Source organism: Xenopus tropicalis, chromosome 5 (assembly GCF_000004195.4).
Source record: "Xenopus tropicalis strain Nigerian chromosome 5, UCB_Xtro_10.0, whole genome shotgun sequence".
Taxonomy (NCBI): Eukaryota; Metazoa; Chordata; class Amphibia; order Anura; family Pipidae; genus Xenopus; species Xenopus tropicalis.
In genome coordinates this window covers 157748944-157763596 of record NC_030681.2, presented here as the reverse complement: position 1 = coordinate 157763596, position 14653 = coordinate 157748944, and the positions used below count along the sequence as shown (strand labels likewise).

At 42.4% G+C, this 14653-nt stretch overlaps 1 protein-coding gene across 1 annotated transcript; it reads left to right on the top strand.

The window, feature by feature from the left end:
- Positions 1 to 5891: 5891 nt before the first annotated feature.
- On the top strand, positions 5892 to 6743 carry LOC116411025 (olfactory receptor 13H1-like). The gene has a single exon (XM_031902791.1). It carries the CDS (start codon positions 5910 to 5912, stop codon positions 6741 to 6743), a length of 834 nt encoding a protein of 277 aa, XP_031758651.1. The 5' UTR covers positions 5892 to 5909.
- The last annotated feature ends 7910 nt before the right edge of the window (positions 6744 to 14653 follow it).

The window sequence follows — 14653 nt, the reverse complement described above, 5'->3', positions numbered from 1 at the left end:
TGATTGCAAATGTCACAAAATTCTTTCCATTTGAATGCGAAAATTTCGTACTTAGGATCCGAAATTTTCGTATTGAAACGATCGTTTGCAAAAGTCGCAAATTTTTCTTATCCGAACCACCGTAAAGGGCGCAAAAACCTTTCTGACTTTGAACCTTCAGTGATGTTTACAGGGTAACCCTTTTGAAATATAAAATAACAAAAGTGGTATAAAGGTGATACCTTTATTGGCTAACTAAGATAACCTTCAGTGAATGATTTTGGAGGCCTCCCATAGGGCTCAATGGCACTCTGCAGCTCCAACCCGGCCCAAGGAAAGTCTCCCATAGGGCTCAATGGCACTCTGCAGCTCCAACCCGGCCCAAGGAAAGTCTCCCATAGGGCTCAATGGCACTCTGCAGCTCCAACCCGGCCCAAGGAAAGTCTCCCATAGGGCTCAATGGCACTCTGCAGCTCCAACCCGGCCCAAGGAAAGTCTCCCATAGGGCTCAATGGCACTCTGCAGCTCCAACCCGGCCCAAGGAAAGTCTCCCATAGGGCTCAATGGCACTCTGCAGCTCCAACCTGCCCAAGGAAAGTCTCCCATAGGGCTCAATGGCACTCTGCAGCTCCAACCCGGCCCAAGGAAAGCCTCCCATAGGGCTCAATGGCACTCTGCAGCTCCAACCCGGCCCAAGGAAAGTCTCCCATAGGGCTCAATGGCACTCTGCAGCTCCAACCCGGCCAAAGGAAAGTCTCCCATAGGGCTTAATGGCACTCTGCAGCTCCAACCCGGCCCAAGGAAAGTCTCCCATAGGGCTCAATGGAACTCTGCAGCTCCAACCCGGCCCAAGGAAAGTCTCCCATAGGGCTCAATGGCACTCTGCAGCTCCAACCTGGCCCAAGGAAAGTCTCCCATAGGGCTCAATGGCACTCTGCAGCTCCAACCCGGCCCAAGGAAAGCCTCCCATAGGGCTCAATGGCACTCTGCAGCTCCAACCCGGCCCAAGGAAAGTCTCCCATAGGGCTCAATGGCACTCTGCAGCTCAAACCCGGCCCAAGGAAAGTCTCCCATAGGGCTCAATGGCACTCTGCAGCTCCAACCCGGCCCAAGGAAAGTCTCCCATAGGGCTCAATGGCACTCTGCAGCTCCAACCCGGCCCAAGGAAAGTCTCCCATAGGACTCAATGGCACTCTGCAGCTCCAACCCGGCCCAAGGAAAGTCTCCCATAGGGCTCAGTGGCACTCTGCAGCTCCAACCCAGCCCAAGGAAAGTCTCCCATAGGGCTCAATGGCACTCTGCCGCTCCAACCCGGCCCAAGGAAAGTCTCCCATAGGGCTCAATGGCACTCTGCACCTCCAACCCGGCCCAAGGAAAGTCTCCCATAGGGCTCAATGGCACTCTGCAGCTCCAACCCGGCCAAAGGAAAGTCTCCCATAGGGCTCAATGGCACTCTGCAGCTCCAACCTGGCCCAAGGAAAGTCTCCCATAGGGCTCAATGGCACTCTGCAGCTCCAACCCGGCCCAAGGAAAGTCTCCCATAGGGCTCAATGGCACTCTGCCGCTCCAACCCGGCCCAAGGAAAGTCTCCCATAGGGCTCAATGGCACTCTGCAGCTCCAACCCGGCCCAAGGAAAGTCTCCCATAGGGCTCAATGGCACTCTGCAGCTCCAACCCGGCCCAAGGAAAGTCTCCCATAGGGCTCAATGGCACTCTGCAGCTCCAACCCGGCCCAAGGAAAGTCTCCCATAGGGCTCAATGGAACTCTGCAGCTCCAACTCGGCCCAAGGAAAGTCTCCCATAGGGCTCAATGGCACTCTGCAGCTCCAACCCGGCCCAAGGAAAGTCTCCCATAGGGCTCAATGGCACTCTGCAGCTCCAACCCGGCCCAAGGAAAGCCTCCCATAGGGCTCAATGGCACTCTGCAGCTCCAACCCGGCCCAAGGAAAGCCTCCCATAGGGCTCAATGGCACTCTGCAGCTCCAACCCGGCCCAAGGAAAGTCTCCCATAGGGCTCAATGGCACTCTGCAGCTCCAACCCGACCCAAGGAAAGCCTCCCATAGGGCTCAATGGCACTCTGCAGCTCCAACCCGGCCCAAGGAAAGCCTCCCATAGGGCTCAATGGCACTCTGCAGCTCCAACCCGGTCCAAGGAAAGTCTCCCATAGGGCTCAATGGCACCCTGCAGCTCCAACCCGGCCCAAGGAAAGTCTCCCATAGGGCTCAATGGCACTCTGCAGCTCCAACTCGGCCCAAGGAAAGTCTCCCATAGGGCTCAATGGCACTCTGCAGCTCCAACCCGGCCCAAGGAAAGCCTCCCATAGGGCTCAATGGCACTCTGCAGCTCCAACCCGGCCCAAGGAAAGCCTCCCATAGGGCTCAATGGCACTCTGCAGCTCCAACCCGGCCCAAGGAAAGTCTCCCATAGGGCTCAATGGCACTCTGCAGCTCCAACCCGACCCAAGGAAAGCCTCCCATAGGGCTCAATGGCACTCTGCAGCTCCAACCCGGCCCAAGGAAAGCCTCCCATAGGGCTCAATGGCACTCTGCAGCTCCAACCCGGCCAAAGGAAAGTCTCCCATAGGGCTCAATGGCACCCTGCAGCTCCAACCTGGCCCAAGGAAAGTCTCCCATAGGGCTCAATGGCACTCTGCAGCTCCAACCCGGCCCAAGGAAAGTCTCCCATAGGGCTCAATGGCACTCTGCAGCTCCAACCCGACCCAAGGAAAGTCTCCCATAGGGCTCAATGGCACTCTTCAGCTCCAACCCGACCCAAGGAAAGCCTCCCATAGGGCTCAATGGCACTCTGCAGCTCCAACCCGGCCCAAGGAAAGTCTCCCATAGGGCTCAATGGCACTCTGCCGCTCCAACCCGCCCCAAGGAAAGTCTCCCATAGGGCTCAATGGCACTCTGCCGCTCCAACCCGGCCAAAGGAAAGTCTCCCATAGGGCTCAATGGCACTCTGCAGCTCCAACCCGGCCCAAGGAAAGTCTCCCATGGGTCTCAATGGCACTCTGCAGCTCCAACTCGGCCCAAGGAAAGTCTCCCATAGGGCTCAATGGCACTCTGCAGCTCTAACCCGGCCCAAGGAAAGTCTCCCATAGGGCTCAATGGCACTCTGCAGCTCCAACCCGGCCCAAGGAAAGTCTCCCATAGGGCTCAATGGCACTCTGCAGCTCCAACCCGGCCCAAGGAAAGCCTCCCATAGGGCTCAATGGCACTCTGCAGCTCCAACCCGGCCCAAGGAAAGCCTCCCATAGGGCTCAATGGCACTCTGCAGCTCCAACCCGGCCCAAGGAAAGCCTCCCATAGGGCTCAATGGCACTCTGCAGCTCCAACCCGGCCCAAGGGAAGCCTCCCATAGGGCTCAATGGCACTCTGCAGCTCCAACCCGGCCCAAGGAAAGTCTCCCATAGGGCTCAATGGCACTCTGCAGCTCCAACCCGGCCCAAGGAAAGTCACTGCTTTGAATGAATCCAAAACTTTCGTACTCGTTGCGACAAATACAATTTTGTTGCACAAATTGTATGAAAAAGTTGTGCAAATTAACGAAAAAAAAATTCCAAAAATACGCACAGTTCTGAAACGTAGAAAAAATATGATTTTTTTGTATTTGGACTCAATTTCTACTTTGATGAATGTGCCCCTATGACTTAGCAGTTATTTTACTTTTTATTTGTTCTAATTAGTATCTTTGTTAAGATTATGAAACACACGGCGATAATGACTATTAGAATTAAAGATAGACCTCATGGAACATGGACATTTCCTCTGTGTATTGACCTGATTGCTCTCTAGAGTACGGCACATGGAATTATAAAGAGCATTGTTATATAAATAATGTAGGCAAGCTTGACATACTTAGATTTGTAACGATTTTCATTGAGAAGATTTGTAAGGTAAAGTTTTCAACAGACAAAGAAGAAAAGACAAATCATTTTGGGAACAGCTACCCTCACTTTCCTGAGTTCACTATTCATCACTTGGATAAAGCTAAACCTTTCTACTCATTTTAGAAGCAAACTTGGAACTCATATATCTGATTTGTTGCATTACCTTCTGTTTTCTCTTTTCCCTTTTTGTTTAACGTCACATTTGGGGGCCCTGTGCACCCTCATTTCTCCACCAACACCTTAGGTACCTCTCGGCAGCACCCCACCAATAACACAATCACAGTTTCTCATTGTGGATCAGCAACTCGAAACAAAGTAATACCTACAAAAGCATCAAGTCAAGGAAAGTTTATAATTATTGATATGATTTCAGGAGTCTTGCCTCAGCCTATATAATACTGACTTTTATATTAGGTTCCTTCATCTAATCCAAATAAAGTCTCCAGAACCACACCCCAAAAGTATTTTTTATACTTACTTGCATTATCACTTTGAGCCAATTATCCTGCTTTTACCAGTTAGAATATGCAATAATCATGACTACATCTTTATGTCGATGCCTAAAAATTACTTACTTACCTATCTTTTTCTAAAAATATATGAAATTTTGCTTTCATTGAGTTGTTAAACCTACAAAATGCTTAATAAATATACCAATGTATGTTAAGAAAAAATAATAAAGTTATATTAAATAGAGGTATGGGATGTATATGCTGAAAGTCATTATACAGAAACAATTCAGCAATTCCATTTCCTATAGTATGCTTTGTAAACAAACACTTCTGTATTTTGTTTTATTACTGATTTGATTTTTATGTGTATTTTATGTGTATAATCCTGCTAAAGACGGTTGAATTTTGACTTCCTTACTGTAATAGGACAGCTGTGTGCATTGCAGTATACACTATACAAATCTCAAACATATCTCTTTGTCTTTCCTTTTTCTATCCTAAAACCACAAGCAAAAAGATAGAAATACTGCAATGTTATTTTATTTAAGCTAAAATATCTTGGGCCAGATTCAGTTTAGTGAGAAAAAGGTTTATCACTAGACACTAATGGCCGAGATTCACTTTTAGATGCAATTTAATTCAGAAATTGTTATCATAAAGTTTATCATGTGAAAACTCTACTGAAGCCTACAGGGAAAAAAGCTGGAAATTGAATCTTATCCATCTGATTTCATGTGATAAATATCTGGCCCATTATCTGCTACACTGATCTTCATAGTTACATAGTTACATAGGGTTGAAAAAAGACCAGAGTCCATTAAGTTCAACCCATCCAAGTAAACCCAGCACCCACAAACCCATACTTACCTATCTATCCACTCACATACATAACCTATATATACAACCACTAATACTAACTGTAGATATTAGTATCACAATAACCTTGGATATTCTGATTGATCAAGAACTCATCCAGGCCCCTCTTATAGGCATTAACAGAATCTGCCATTACCACATCACTAGGAAGGGCATTCCCCAACCTCCTCACTGCCCTCACCGTGAGGAACCCCCTACCCAACATCCCCCGGCAGGGCATTCCCCAACCCCCTCACTGCCCTCACCGTGAGGAACCCCCTACCCAACATCCCCCGGCAGGGCATTCCCCAACCCCCTCACTGCCCTCACCGTGAGGAACCCCCTACCCAACATTCCCCGGCAGGGCATTCCCCAACCTCCTCACTGCCCTCACCGGGAGGAACCCCCTACCCAACATCCCCAGGCAGGGCATTCCCCAACCCCCTCACTGCCCTCACTGTGAAAAACGACCTACCCAACATCCCCCGGCAGGGCATTCCCCAACCCCCTCACTGCCCTCACCGTGAGGAACCCCCTACCCAACATCCCCCGGCAGGGCATTCCCCAACCCCCTCACTGCCCTCACTGTGAAAAACCACCTACGCTGCTTCAAATGGAAGCTCCGTTCCTCATGGAAAGTACCAACCAAACGATTATTCAAGAATTCATATTCATCGGTTTATCAAGAAATCCGACAACTAAAACTCTCCTTTTTGCACTGTTTTTCCCAATGTACATTTTTACCATATTTGGGAATGGCATTTTAATCTATATTATTACCAGAACCTCTAATATACACACGCCAATGTACTTTTTCCTGTGTAATTTAGCCTTTTTGGATACAGTCTTCTCTACTTGCACAGTTCCCAAAGTGTTAGTAGATTTACTGTTAGCGGAAGGAAGAATCTCCTACACGGGGTGCATGATACAAATGTGCGTTGGCCTATTCCTGGGGCAAACAGAATGTCTCCTGTTGGCAGTCATGGCTTGTGATCGCTTTGTAGCTATCTGCAATCCACTGCGCTATGCAGTCATTATGAGTTGGAGAAGTTGTAAATATATCATGGCTGTTACATGGCTTCTAAGTTGTGTTTCTAGTATTTTACTTATTTTATCAAAACCTGTGAGTTTCTGCAGAGAAAACAAACTGAATCATGTTGCGTGTGAGATACTAGCCGTTGTAAAGCTAGCGTGCGGGGACACGTCCTATTATGAAAATGGAATAGCTTTTCAAAGTTTATTTACCATTTTGGTACCTTTCAGTTTTATTGTGGTGTCCTATATTTGTATTCTAACGTCGGTTCTGCAGATCCGTTCTGTAGAGGGGAGAACTAAAGCTTTTTCTACCTGCGCCTCCCATTTGACTGTTGTCATAATGTTCTATGGACTAAGTATGACCATGTATCTGAAACCATCAAGCAACTTTTCATCCAAACAGAAGTATATATCTATTTTCTATGGTTTTTTGACCCCCATGTTAAACCCTTTGATCTACAGTTTTAGAAACGATGAAGTTAAGAAAGCAGTAAGGAGAATACTCTTTTCCTCTTCTAAGATTAAATAGCTTTTTGCCACTAATATTAGTCTCTTTAACTTATCTTTTTCCATGGGCTATCTATGTGGTCTTTAATAGGCTTTCTGAAATGTCAGTATTTTCACTATTTAAGTCATCAGTGTATGCTGTATGTTGATATATTGCCAAAATCTCTAACGTTTCAACCCTACGATCAAACTTAGGGTCCTTTGCTGGGCATCAAAATGTGCTAATTACTGGAGGTTGGGGCATAATACACAAGCACCCTCCCAAGCAACTTCAAGAGACACTTGGCTTAGACTATCTTTACCAATATCCTAAACCAGGGATCCCCAACCTTTTCTACCCATAAGCACCATTTAAATGGAAAAAGTATTGGGGAGCAACACAAGCATGAAAAAGGTTCTTGATGGTACCAATAAGAGCTATAATTGGCTACTTAATAGTCCCTATGTGGACTGGCAGCCTACAGAAAGCGCTGTGTGGCATTATACCTGTTTTTTACGCAACCAAGACTTGCCTCCTTACCAGAAATTCAAAAATGGGCTCCTGCTTTGAGGCCACTGGGAGCAACATCCAAGGGGTTGGTGAGCAACATGTTACTCACAAACCAGGGGAACACTGTCCTAAACCATGGATATAAAACGGGCAGGAGTTTTATATGATGGCAACAGATGCAGGTGTCAACTGGCCCCAAGGTACCAAAGCATCAGCAAGTCTCCAGGTGAGATGAGGTCAAAGCCATGGGCTGCTGATCACACCTCAGTTTATCTCAACAAGTTTGATTCCATCCCCTCTAGGACATGGTGTAAACCCCAGGAGGGTACTTTGTATATTTGCACATCAACAATGACTCTCAGTCCCAGATCATAGTGTAATTCTGTATTTACTGCTTAAAAGGAATAGCCAATACCAACTTGAAATTTTTGAAATTTGACTAAACTTGTTTTCCCGAATGTCTAATATTTACAAAAAAAAAATTTCATTTTTTTTCATGTTTTCGGACAAAACCCAGAGAAATCTTTAAAGTCTCAAGGGAAAAAAAAGAACTTCAAGGAAAGGGAAGGGACCTTTGCCATTGATTCTACATGAACTCAGCAAGTTAAATCTGGCGAAGTGTTAAATTCAGGTTTTAGCTGACTTTTTAGAAAAGTCACTGTTTTTTTCTCTGCCACTTTTTTTAAAAAAAAAATCGAGTTTCAAATACAATATTGATTGTTCTCTTCATTCACTTCTCAGTGATGGTAGTAGTTAGATCTTATATGGGTCATGCTGGAAATCATCTATATTGTATATTCCAAGAACCACACAGTCTCTACGCATTTCACAGGCCCTCCAGGCCTCTTCCTCAGGGGTGTGGTCATAGATGTCAGTTCCTTTCAGATTGGTTTGGCTTAATCAAGCTGATCTTGTTGTGAAAAGTTTCTTAGGCCACTTGTATGTATGTGGAAAGTGACAGGGACCCAGAATGTAACACAAACATGGTGGAAACATGCAAGCTCTGTATCTATAATGGCTTCAAACAGAATCAAACCTAGGACCCCACAATGCTAACCTCTGTGCCCTCTGTCTGCAGTCTGTACCTTGCAAAGAATTAAAAAATCCAGCAGACTGTGGAATGTGTACAGGCCATTCTTGACCTACCTGCCTCCCCTCTCCCAACCCTCACTAATACAGCTCTGGTAACCACAGGTTGGGCTCCAAAATAGAGATCAAAGACCTACAGCAATTAGAAGCGACCAAAAGGCAGTGTGCAAATGGAGGCTTTATTTTCAACTTTGTTCACTTCCCTCTGTAATAATAATGAACCATTTAATCTAATTAGTATTATAATTAGTATATGTGATTATGATTACAAAGAAAATAATGACCAAGGATTGGAAAACCCTTCTCTTACCTCTTGAATCAGTCTACACTTTATCGAGAGTTATAATTGGATTATTCATATTCATATTGTACAGTACAGGCATGGGACCCGTTATCCAGAATGCTCGGGACCTGGGGTTTTCTGCATTAGAAGTCTTTCCGTAATTTGGATTCCCTGCCTTAAGTCTACTAAAAAAAATTACTTAAACAGTAATTAAACCCAATAGGATTGTTTACATTCCAAGTTTTTGTAGGTTAGAGAAGACCTCTTATTCATATATTTACCCTCCCAAACTGGTTTCCCTGGACTTCCATTTTTTCCTGTTGCTCCTTTATTTGCTTCATAATGTTAGTTAGCAGTGATGGGCAAAATATTTGGCAGATTGTTTCGCAAATTGGACGTCAAAAATTGGCGCGAAAAATTTGTTGTGCGTCAAAAAATTGTCCCCTGTGTCAAAAATAATTGATGCACGTTGTACGCGTCATGGCAAATTTTTTGACGTGCCCTTTCGCAGATTTTTTTTGCAGATTTGGAAAATTTTTGGGAAGCTAAATGATAACGGATTTGTTCATCACTATTAATTAGAACACATTCATGGCCATCCAGAATGTAATGGCACTGTCTGTGTTTGTCCATTTTTGTTCTAGTAAAGTCAAGTGCATTGGCCCAGCTTTCTTATCTCTTTGATCAAGGTTTTGGTTCTTCAGGGATGTTGATTAAAGCTCAGTGTGTAGCATTTGTTTAAGTCAACCCAGTAGGTTCTTTGGAAGACTTTAGGCAGAAGATTTGCATCAGGTTCCTCCTCTTGAGTTGTATTGCCAATTTCAGTTTTTGATTGTAAAGATTCAGTGACCTTTGTTGGCTTGTATTTTTATACCCTGGGCTGGATACCTTGGCATAGGGGTTTGTGGCCTTGCCCCATTTAGGATTAATTTAGGAACCAGGAAGTGCATACTGAGGTCAGTTAGGGTGAGATTTGGTGTCAACATTTATTTTCCATCCATAATTTTCTTGGAACTATGACTTATTTGTCTTATACATAGCTTGAAGTGGGGGCCCGGACCAGATTTGTCCAGATGTTGCTTAAAATGGACCTGTCACCCAGACATAAAAAGCTGTATAATAAAAGTCCTTTTCAAATTAAACAAAAAGCCCAAATTCATTTTTATATTAACACATCCAAACCCATTATAAAGGCTTTTAAAAATCCCAGCTGTCAATCATATATTGCCTGCCCCGCCTCTATGCCTTAGGCATAGAGGCGGGGCAGACAAGTACTTTAACTTTCAATTCAGCTCACACTTTCCCCCTCCCTCCTCACCATCTAATTGTGTAGCCAATGCATGGGCACGGCCACCAGATCCCTCATTCTGGCACATACACAAGATTTTGGGGTGATACAAAGCTTGCCTTAATAACTGTGCCCACAAAATGGCACCTGCCTATTTGATGTGATTGTGTAATTCCAGGACTGAAGGAAACATGATTTATATTACTTATATAGTATAAGTGAAGTTTATTTTGCTTAAGAAACACAACAGAAAATAATTTCAAATTATTTCTTAGGGTGACAGGTCCCCTTTAAGCAAGTCAAGTGCATTGGCCCAGCTTTCTTATTTCTTTGGTCAAGGTTTTGGTTCTTCAAGGATGTTGATTAAAGCTCAGTGTGTAGCATTTGTTTAAGTCAACCCAGTAGATTCTTTGTAAGATTTGCATCAGGTTCCTTCTCTTGGGTTGTATTGCCAATTTCAGTTTATGATTCAAGATTCAGAGACCTTTGTTGGCTTGTGAAAATATTCTTGTATCCTGGGCTGGATACCTTGGCATAGAGGTTTGTGGTGTGTGTGCCTTGCCCCATTTACCCATTATGGATTAATTTAGGAACCAGGAAGTCCATGCTGAGGTCAGTTAGGGTGAGATTTGGTGTCAACATTTATTTTCCATCCACAATTATGGACTTTTTTGCTTATACATAGCTTGAAGTGGGGGCCCGGACCAGATTTGTCCAGATGTTGCTTAAGACAACTCACTCATCACACATCTACAGGCCATCAGCACTGTACATGGGTCTACACATTTATCAAATAAAGCCCAGTGGCTAATGGAGATTCAACTCAATGTGGCACATTTCTAAATTCACCGTGATAGTTTAATTCCACCGACTCTGTCACCCATTTCAGTCTTCTAAACTGTAATGCTGTAATGCTGTGATAGATTTAGGATTCACATCCCCAACGCTACAGAAAAGGCTTCGGCAGAAAGGATAAATATGTTCTTTCTCTGCAAATTCTCTTTCATTGCTCTGAAGCAGAACTGAGGCTACGGCACATCACCATGTTACAACGCTCTACAGGGAATGCCTTGGTATTGGCTCTACTTCTCAAGGTATTTCCTGTAACATCCAATCCCAGCATGGCACAGGGTCTAAGGAGAAACCTTCAAGTTTCTGGAGAAAGAAAGGGCAAGTCTGCCTCCCAACAGCACAATCATTTGCAGGAGACAGCACATAGATGCCTACTGTAAGTTCTATTTCAGCTAATATACCTGTATTTCTATCACTGAGCCCAACAGATATTAGAGAGAAGCCATAGGTAAATACATAGGTAAAACCATAGGTAAGTACCCCTGTTGCTCCCAGGTATGGCTGCTTTCTGTATCGGTGAGCTTTGTAGCTCTTCAAATTTGTAAAAAAAAAATTCCAGATATTGCAGGAATAATGCCCCAGTGACTTTATCATCAGCTGCTCATCTGTAGTTTGGCCTAAAGCTCCCAGTTTGTAATGTGAGTTCACATAGGGGCTCATTTATTAAGATATTTTGAAAAAAAAAATTTCTATGTGTACATATTTTCGAGATTTACAAATGAGTTTTTGCTAGTGCATGATTTTTCTGATATTTTTTCACAAAAAATGTGTGGTTTTTGGAAATTTTCGCAGAAAAATGTGAATTTTTTAAAATAAACTGCCATAATTCAAGATTTAGTAATGTTTAGTTGACTTTTTTTGGCAAAAAAAAAAGATTTGGCTGGTTTGATCTGTCGAGTACCATTGAGTCCTATGGAGGCTCAAAATAGTAGAGGAATAGAATAGTCAGTGACAGCCTGTCCTTGGCAAATTTTCAAGGGAAAGCTAATCCCATCATTATTTTATATTTCACACACATTCAAGGGGAAATTGTTCAATTTTGTTATTTTCTGTTTTTTATTTGCATTTTTCAACAGCTTTAGAATAAATGTATAATCTGTTGCAGTTGGATATTGCAGGAATAATGCACCAGTGACTTTATCACCCACCGCTCATCTGTAGTTTGGCCTAAAGCTCAGTTTTTAATGTGATTTCACATAGGGGCACATTTATTATTTTTTTTTTAATGTGTAGAGATTTTTGAGATTTACAAATGAGTTTTCGCCAGTGCACGATTTTTCTGATATTTTTTCACAAAAAATGTGTGGTTTTTGGAAATTTTCGCAGAAAAATGTGAATTTTTTAAAATAAACTGCCATAATTCAAGATTTAGTAATGTTTAGTTGACTTTTTTTGGCAAAAAAAAAAGATTTGGCTGGTTTGATCTGTCGAGTACCATTGAGTCCTATGGAGGCTCAAAATAGTAGAGGAATAGAATAGTCAGTGACAGCCTGTCCTTGGCAAATTTTCAAGGGAAAGCTAATCCCATCATTATTTTATATTTCACACACATTCAAGGGGAAATTGTTCAATTTTGTTATTTTCTGTTTTTTATTTGCATTTTTCAACAGCTTTAGAATAAATGTATAATCTGTTGCAGTTGGATATTGCAGGAATAATGCACCAGTGACTTTATCACCCACCGCTCATCTGTAGTTTGGCCTAAAGCTCAGTTTTTAATGTGATTTCACATAGGGGCACATTTATTATTTTTTTTTTAATGTGTAGAGATTTTTGAGATTTACAAATGAGTTTTCGCCAGTGCACGATTTTTCTGATATTTTTTCACAAAAAATGTGTGGTTTTTGGAAATTTTCGCAGAAAAATGTGAATTTTTTAAAATAAACTGCCATAATTCAAGATTTAGTAATGTTTAGTTGACTTTTTTTGGCAAAAAAAAAAGATTTGGCTGGTTTGATCTGTCGAGTACCATTGAGTCCTATGGAGGCTCAAAATAGTAGAGGAATAGAATAGTCAGTGACAGCCTGTCCTTGGCAAATTTTCAAGGGAAAGCTAATCCCATCATTATTTTATATTTCACACACATTCAAGGGGAAATTGTTCAATTTTGTTATTTTCTGTTTTTTATTTGCATTTTTCAACAGCTTTAGAATAAATGTATAATCTGTTGCAGTTCGATATTGCAGGAATAATGCACCAGTGACTTATTATCTAGATATATGAATGAGTTTTCGCCAGTGCACGATTTTTCTGATATTTTTTCACAAAAAATGTGTGTTTTTGGAAATTTTCACAGAAAAATGTGAATTTTTTAAAATAAACTCCCATAATTCAAGATTTAGTAATGTTTAGTTAACTTTTTTTGGCAAAAAAAAAAAAAAAGATTCAGCAGGTTTGATCTGTTGAGTGCCTATGGAGGCTTAGAATAGTAGAGGAATAGAATAGTCAGTGAAAGCCTGTCCTTGGCATATTTTCAGGGGAAAGTTAATCCCATCATTGTTTTCTGTTTCACCCAGTTTCAAGGGAAAGTTAATCCCATCATTGTTTTCTGTTTCACCCAGTTTCAAGGGAAAGTTAATCCCATCATTGTTTTCTGTTTCACCCAGTTTCAAGGGAAAGTTAATCCCATCATTGTTTTCTGTTTCACCCAGTTTCAAGGGAAAGTTAATCCCATCATTGTTTATATTTCACACACTTTCAAGGGGAAGTTAATCCCCTCATTGTTTTCTTTTTCACACACTTTTAAGGGAAAGCTAATCCCATCATTGTTTATATTCCACACACTTTCAAGGGGAAATTAACCCCCTCATTTATTTATATTCCCCACACTTTCAAGGGGAAGTTAATCCCCTCACTGTTTTCTATTTCACCCAGTTTCAAGTGAAACTTAAACACATTATTGTTTATCAAGAATGAGAGCCAGAGCACTTCCTGTTTGTGAAAAATAAAGAGGATTCATGGAACTTAACATTCATTTAAACTTGAACTTTTACAGTTATAACAATAGTTTCGGCTCAAAAAATTGAAATTTAAACATACATTTTTTAGAATGATAGGTCCCTTTTAATGTTTTTTGTCACTTCTGTCATTCTCTACAGACCTTCTTTCCGGTATTATCCGCATGTCTTGGATATTACATTTGCCATAAAAATGTTTATGCATGATACAGGAGAAACCGATGAATTTCAAGGCGCAGAATTGCCCAAATCTGATTAGTGTGATCTCTTGACTGCCTCAGGGGCAAATAATATCCTCTCTGTAAAGAAAAATCTATATTTATGCTGTAATACAGAGCAAAAGTCTGTAACTGTTTTGCATGATCCAAGTGCCATCATGATAGAATGCAAAGCCCATCTCACAGGGATTTATACCTTCCCCCAGGCAAGTACCCTACCAGAATTGCGGTCAATAATGAATATTATGGCTTTTTAATTTGTTGAATTATTGTTTTGTTAAAAAATTTAGGTGCACATTTACTAAGCCCTTTTGAGAATTTTTCATTTTTTTTTTGTGTACATATTTTGGTTGAATGGGTTTTTGCCAGTACACAATTTTTCAAGGGGAAGTTAATCCGATCATTTTTTTCTATTTCACCCAGTTTCAAGGGGAAGTTAATACAACTGTTGTTATCTGTTATACCCTGTTTCAAGATGAAGTAATCCCCTCATTGTGCTCAGACTTATACATTGGGGAGACAAAACAACCTCTCTGTAAGAGAATGGCCAAACATAGGCGGGTTACCTCCTCAGGACAAGACTCAGCAGTCTATCTACACCTCAAGGAAAAAGGTCACTCTTTTGAGGACAGTAACCAATCATTACGAAAAAAAACGCATTCGGACGCCGTCGGAACGTTCGTGGGTAAGTAAATGTGCCCCTTATTGTTGCCAATGGAAAGCCTTTTCAGAGCGGTTTGTCGTTCGCTATAGCA

What these genes read in the sequence shown, in the direction of transcription:
- LOC116411025 (XM_031902791.1), top strand. Translation starts at nt 5,910, where the DNA reads ATGTACATTTTTACCATATTTGGGAATGGCATTTTAATCTATATTATT.